This window comes from Ctenocephalides felis, unplaced genomic scaffold (assembly GCF_003426905.1).
Source record: "Ctenocephalides felis isolate EL2017-DRISC unplaced genomic scaffold, ASM342690v1 CF-g0.4_SCAFFOLD_01604, whole genome shotgun sequence".
Taxonomy (NCBI): Eukaryota; Metazoa; Arthropoda; class Insecta; order Siphonaptera; family Pulicidae; genus Ctenocephalides; species Ctenocephalides felis.
Genome location: NW_020537758.1, coordinates 40,604,518 through 40,611,313, shown reverse-complemented (window position 1 = coordinate 40,611,313; position 6,796 = coordinate 40,604,518). Strand labels below are relative to the sequence as shown.

At 30.4% G+C, this 6,796-nt stretch overlaps 1 protein-coding gene across 1 annotated transcript; it reads right to left on the bottom strand.

The window, feature by feature from the left end:
- Positions 1 to 2,479: 2,479 nt before the first annotated feature.
- Positions 2,480 to 5,266, bottom strand: LOC113373771. Its single transcript, XM_026614048.1, has 3 exons — positions 5,125 to 5,266; positions 3,135 to 3,521; positions 2,480 to 3,061 (listed from the first exon to the last, which is right to left on the bottom strand). Exons 2-3 carry the CDS (start codon positions 3,489 to 3,491, stop codon positions 2,480 to 2,482), a joined length of 939 nt encoding a protein of 312 aa, XP_026469833.1. The 5' UTR covers positions 3,492 to 3,521; positions 5,125 to 5,266.
- Between the last annotated feature and the right edge of the window lie 1,530 nt (positions 5,267 to 6,796).

Genomic DNA, 6,796 nt, shown 5'->3' with positions numbered 1-6,796 from the left:
TTCAGTGCAATGCACCTACCTATTCATATTTTCGAAGACGTTCAGTTTCGTTGTCTTTCGAAGCAAAGTATATGAATCATCACTTGATGCATTGAGTTATTTTTAAACTATGTCTGGAACTCATGAGAATTTAGATTTTATTGCACAAATGCGGATAATAAGTAATTATATTATTTAAAAGATACGGGGCCAAAGTGGCCCAAACTTGTTGCCGACACATTTCGTAAATTTTAAAAATTGCAAGTTCACGATTATTGAAGTTAGATAAGATATTTAAAACTAATATTAAAAATCAGTTCTTATCCAAAATTGGGGACAATCCTGGATTATAAAATATTAACATAGGACAAGCATTGAGAAAAAACGGGACTATCCTGGCCAATCCGTAGCGTGTGGTCACCTTCTTTATTTACAGGAAAAATTACATCTTAATCATTTCGTCTGAAAATGATAAAAATAATATTAATTTATAAGCATTTTTTATGCTCGTGAAATCTTAAAAGTTTTGCACCCAACTTCAAAAATTAAGATCATAATCAAGTAAGCCTCTTTTGAAGTCATTAAATAAGTACACAATTACTGCCTGCCAGATAATAATATATAAAATATTAATATAGGATATATTATATAATACCAATTACAAGACTAATGACTAATCACTTCAAATAATTTAAATAAGTTCAAATTCTTCTTTCCATAGCCCCAAAGAATGAAAAAGCAGACTTCTTCAATGTTTGGATCAGTCTACTACGGAGTATCATTTCATAAAACGCTTATTATACAAAAACTCAATACAAACAAGAGATAAACTTGTGTGAAATAAACACGTCCGACGCCACATCAGTGGTACTGAGATCACGGCCCGCAATTATAAAATTAATAATAAATGGTTGTCTGCCCGAAGACAGGTCCAAGGGGTAAAATCATCGCAAATGAATGATTTTCTTTCTTTCTCCTATATAGTATTAACTGTTATGACTCATCTACTACTATACTATAAAATTATTGTATTAATTCGGAAAATTTTAGATTTTTAGCAGTAAATGCAATGACTAATGAAAGATAATAGAACAAATTTTCTATCATAAGACGAAGTACTGTAAATGTTCATTGATACAGAATAATAATGCACAAAATTGCTTCTCACGACGCATTACATTTTTTTATAATATATTTAACGATTACCTCATAGATCATTTTATTTTAGTTTACTCTATATAATCACAAAATTTAAATTTAATATATCGAAATTGGAAAGGTTTACTACTGGGTAACCTTTTAGATCTAATGTTTAATATTTCATATATTATCAAAATTGCTGAAAATTATATTTTGTAAAAATGTCTTGAAATTATATCTTCCATTAAAACAAATTTGAAAAAATTGAGGTATTTCATGCTTGTATATTTACTTGAACTATATATTTTATTCACTTTCCTAAGAAAGTTAATCCGCCAATTGAGGTAGTTCTTTTGGATAGAGATTGGGCATTTTCGTTTAAAAGAAAAACCTACACAGAAGCCATTGGTTAAGCATTATAAATGTGAAAAAAAAACCTTTTCATCGGTTTGAACATCGATCGAACTCAAGGGTTCTCTTGTTGTTTTTTATAAATCAACCCAAAGAGTTGTCCCATCAGTATGTGATAATAAATTGTATTATTATAATTTCACAAAAAAATTGAATTTTTATTGATGCAGCAATGCCAGTGAGGGCTATTTTCATTGGAAATCATGTTGTTATCTATATTTTAAAGCAAATACCTATGTCACTACTTTGTGAGGTTGCTCGAAGAGAGTATCGAACCCGGGACCTCTAATTTAAATCCCGTCGTTCTAACCAGTTGTTTAGGAGCAAGGCCTCAAAACACTTCAATATACTAAAAGTGTATATTTTATCAATGTGACCCGAAAAAAATAATGATTGATTATACCTGAAATATCAGTCGCTGTACTACACTACGACAACCAGACAGAAACGGCAACAACGTACATAACGTAATATTGTATGGTTTGTTGCCACGTTCGAAAACCAGCTGCTCGTTCAAAAATAAAAACAAACAGTACGAAATCTTCCTTTTGCATGTTAAATTAATATTTAAAATAATTGAGACGATCGAGATATTAATAATATTTTAACACTGTCTTAGTTGAGCGCGTTGTTTTATTATTTCTGCTTGTAATATATCAGATATGAGCAGAAATCAAATCTAGGCTATTCTATAAGCATTCTAAAACTAAGCTAGCTGCTTGATTTTGGGTTGTCTTAAGCAAAAATTGTACCTGGTACCTCTCAGTTGCCTAAGAGCGACCTTGAAAAATATACTTGGACTTTAAAGTATGAAATAGTAGACAAAGTATTCAATAAATTTCATTATTAAATATTAATAATCTGAAAAGAAATATTTTAGTATAAATAACAATATTAATAAATATTTATTTCTATTCTTTATTTGGAGATATTAAATATTGGTATTAGTCTATTTTTCACTATTTATTAATTCTAGTCTAGCCTCAGTCAACAAAGTTTGTATTTTAAGTTGCATTTCACAAGCTTGGCGTGGAGGTAGTTGCTTTAATAACACTGAAATATATTGTCCAAAAAGATCAAATTCATTCTCAGTCCTTTTCAAATTCTGCTGCATCGATAAACTTAAAGAACTACTTATGTTATCTAATAATTTAATAGCTTTACACAAATTATCCACTTCAATTGTATTTTCCGATTTTCTCTTCCTTTTTATAGGTTTCGCATTATTATCATTGTCTAACGTTGGTTGTTTTGGGATGCTGGTTCCCGAGGTTCTTGCAGAAACACTTGGCTGAGTGTTATTTAAATAAACTGTGTTTTCTGAATTGGAAAATTCACTGTGTACCTCACTTATCTTCAAATAACTTGAATTTGGAGATGTTGGTCCTTCCACTAAAATATCCTGATTCTCATAATCGCTCTCAGACATCGATTCGATCTTCGTCAGAGCATTTATTGTATCCGTATAAACGCATTCTAGAGGATCTTGATTCAAAGATGAATTGGAATTGGTGTTTAAAATTGACGATTCCTAGAGACAAAAATATAATAAAACAAATGAAGTAGTTGTAGCATCTTCAAGTATGAGTTAAGAAAAAACTTACCATTTCATTTGTTTCATTATCCCCCGATTCTGTTAAATCTCCAAGAAATGAATACATTTTTTCAAACCAAGGTAACCTTGGTCTGTAATAATCTTTTTCAGTTTGAGCCGTCATTTTCGAATTCTTAATTTTCCTCAATTCAACATGATAAACAGATCTAAGATTCTTAATTTTAATTCTGATATCATGAACTGTCATATCGACGCCTAACATTTTAATAATTTTTTTGTAAGTTTCTATTCTGTAAATGTTGTTTTTGTATAGAGGCGAATTTGGGTTCCACAAGTTTTCGTGTTCTCCATAATAATCAATAAGTTTTGTCGTAGTATCTGAACCCCATCTCGTAAGTTTCAACATGGTGATGCTCTAGTGAATCTTTGGAACTTTCTTAAATAAAAAGGATATTGAAATTAGTATTATATTGTGGTCATAAGCTACAGGTTACAATTAGATATTAAAATTTAAATTAAAATAAAAGCCACTGTTCAATTGTGATCATAAGCTATAAGTTACAATTAGATTAAAACTACTGCCAATATAAGTACTGACATGTGATAATGAAATTTTATAGTGTTATTAAATAGAATCAATGTGATTAGATGATTTTACATAATTTGCCTAGTTATTACCAATTATAATAAGTTAGAAGAATTAATCAAATTTACAATATATTATAATCGATGCGAACAAGAAATATAAATGCACTAATAAAACATGATTTTTTTAACTTCCCGTAGGGTAAGTTATAGTAATCGTAAAAAAATCGAAAATACAAATTTTTATGTATCTTTACGTTTCAGAGATTTCTGAACATTTTGGCACACCATAGAAAAAATGGATGTATGTGTGTAATTGTATGTGTGTGGGGATACAATTTTTTGTCGCCGATTTAGTGAACACGGATCAACCGATTTCAAAATTTTTGATTCCTACTGATAAGGAGACGTGCGTCACGTCACGTGCTGATTAGATTTTGACAAAGGCAGGTCTGACCGTTTCGAAGATACTGGGCAAAAAGTTCCAAAAATTGTACTTTGGTTTTTCTGATAATAAACCGTTCGATTTAAATAATTGAAATAACATTTTACTTATATTGACAAAATGAACAACTGGTGAATTTTTTGTGAAGGTACCCAGCGCCTACGGAAATCCAATGAAAAAAGTAAAAAATAATGCCATTTGCCGTCGCATTTTATGAAGATTATAATAAAAAAAAAACAAATTTTGTGTACATTTATATGGGTTCCGTACCAATGTTTACACGTTAGACGACCACGCGGCGCTACCGCGCTTTGATAATTTGTCTCTAAATCAGCCATGCAGCGCGATTGCTTTAAAATGTTCAAAATTTTCAAAAACATCAAATTACAAAAAATCTACTTTTTCAAAAAAGTCAATTTTTTTCAGAAATTTCAAAATTTCTCAAAAATCTGATTCTTTCAAAGTTTGCAAAAAAAATCAGTTTTATTTGTAAATTTAGTAATTGGTGCGAGAAGTTTCAGCAGTATACCTTAAAGCACGATGCCATGCACCACTAGTTCTGTTATGAAAATGACTAAAAATTAACTATAAATTAATGACAAATTTTAATTTATATCAAATTTTCTAAAATTTAAGGTGGATTTTTATGGTAGCATTTTTAGGATTGGCATACCAGGACCGATATTTCGCACATAAGAGGTTTATAGAAGTTATTACATACATTTAGAATTTGAATGCAATTTTGATAAAATTAAAATTAGCTAAAAATACGCTAAAAACATGCAGTATGACCCCAGACTATGCGAACATTGCAAAACATGATTTACTAAACATTTAGCAAGTGCGTTAATTCTCTAAATTAGAGTCAATAAGAAATACATATGTCGATAAAGAAATCATATATGTAATATGAAGATTAAATTGTACAGCTCCTAACAACTAACTAACAAAAAATGTATATAAGCATAAGTAAGACATGTTTTTTGAATAAGCAATCCAAGATACGTACCTCTGCAAAACTAAAAAAGTAACAACCGTTTCACTTGACTTATGTAACGTTCTCAAAATCACGTTCTATTTATAACCTCTTCCAAATGCGAGTGTTTCGAGCGTGCGGTTGTGCGCATAACGAAATTTACCTCAGCACTAGCGCGACGAGATGGCACGTAGCATGCTTTCGGCCGGGCGACATCTCCCCTCCAGCTCGCGCTTGTAGCTATGCGCAGTGTTGCCATGTCTACAGTTTTAACAGTTTTTTGGGAATGATCTCAGTTTTGCAGTTTTGGGCTCGAAATCTACAGTTTTTTTGCTGAAGATGCTAGCGCCGTTTATTTTATTTGTTATGCTGAACTTAGTCGCAGTTGCACTGAGTCAACCTCAACAAAACTACTATTGTTACACTAGAAGTAATGGTTATCGATTATTTTAATAGTATACGCTAATATGAGACTAGCGGCGAAAAGCGAAATGATATTTAACCGTTTATCTCTCGTTAATAACCAACCTTTCTGTTGTTAAATATTTTCCTTCTGTAAGTCATTTCTTGTATCTGTAAGTTAATCTAAATCGACACTAAAATTGATTGTTAATATTAAAGTTGAAAACCAACTGGTTTGTTAATGCGTTGGAAACATATCGTTATCAAATAGTCATATTTTCAACATTTATGAATGTAATATATAATCTAAATAATCGATATTTTAAATAAAATTATTCATTGCATTTTGTTTCCAACTAGTTTAAGTTTGATTCAAATCTATCTTTATTAATAATAACATGAAATAATAAATAATTAATGAAGTATACAATATATTGTGTAAGCTGCGATGAAAAACCTATATTCAAGAATTATCGCTTTTTGATAGGTAACGATGTTTGGGATGAATGAATATAACAAAACTGTTAGAGATCATTATTGCTTTCAACTTTTTTTTTCAAAAATACCACTAATGTTATATTTTGTTAGTTGCTATAAATATTCTATTATAACTATATAATATTACCATCATTTAATGATAAAACTGTAGATTTACAGTTTTTCAATTTGAATCTACAGTTTTCTATAGTTTTTTTCTGGCCTATCTACAGTTTTTCTCTATGGTGGACCTGGCAACACTGGCTATGCGTGCGACGTGCTTTATAGCAAGGGCGAGCAACCTTTTTAACCCACGGGCCAATTTGGTTTTCAAAATTTTATGGCGGGCCGCACGTAGTTTATATATATATATACTAGCTGACCCGGCGAACGTTTAGCCACAAGAAATATTTTTAGAAAAACATCAGTATTAGAAATAACTAACTAATTCTGAACGTATAACTATATGGTATATAAATGAAAGGGGCAGCAGACACAAATTACATTGATAATTTACCCACTACAAAGCTAAAATACTAACATTCATATCTGAATTAGGTTATGCTGTTTAGCGAAACGAGTGAGATATCAATTACTCTGAAAAAAAATCAGTTTTCTCTCAGAAACAGTTTTATTTTCGGATTTTATTAGAAAGTTTTTAGTTTTTTTGCTAAAATTGCTCCTTCTGCAAGTCATTCAGCAACTATGTACTTCTAATGCACATCGGGAAATATTTGTCCAGTAGTTTATACTGCAAATCAGTTAGTTTTGTCGCCAATATTTAACTATTGTTTTTAAAATGTTGCAGCGAATAGAGCGAATAAAT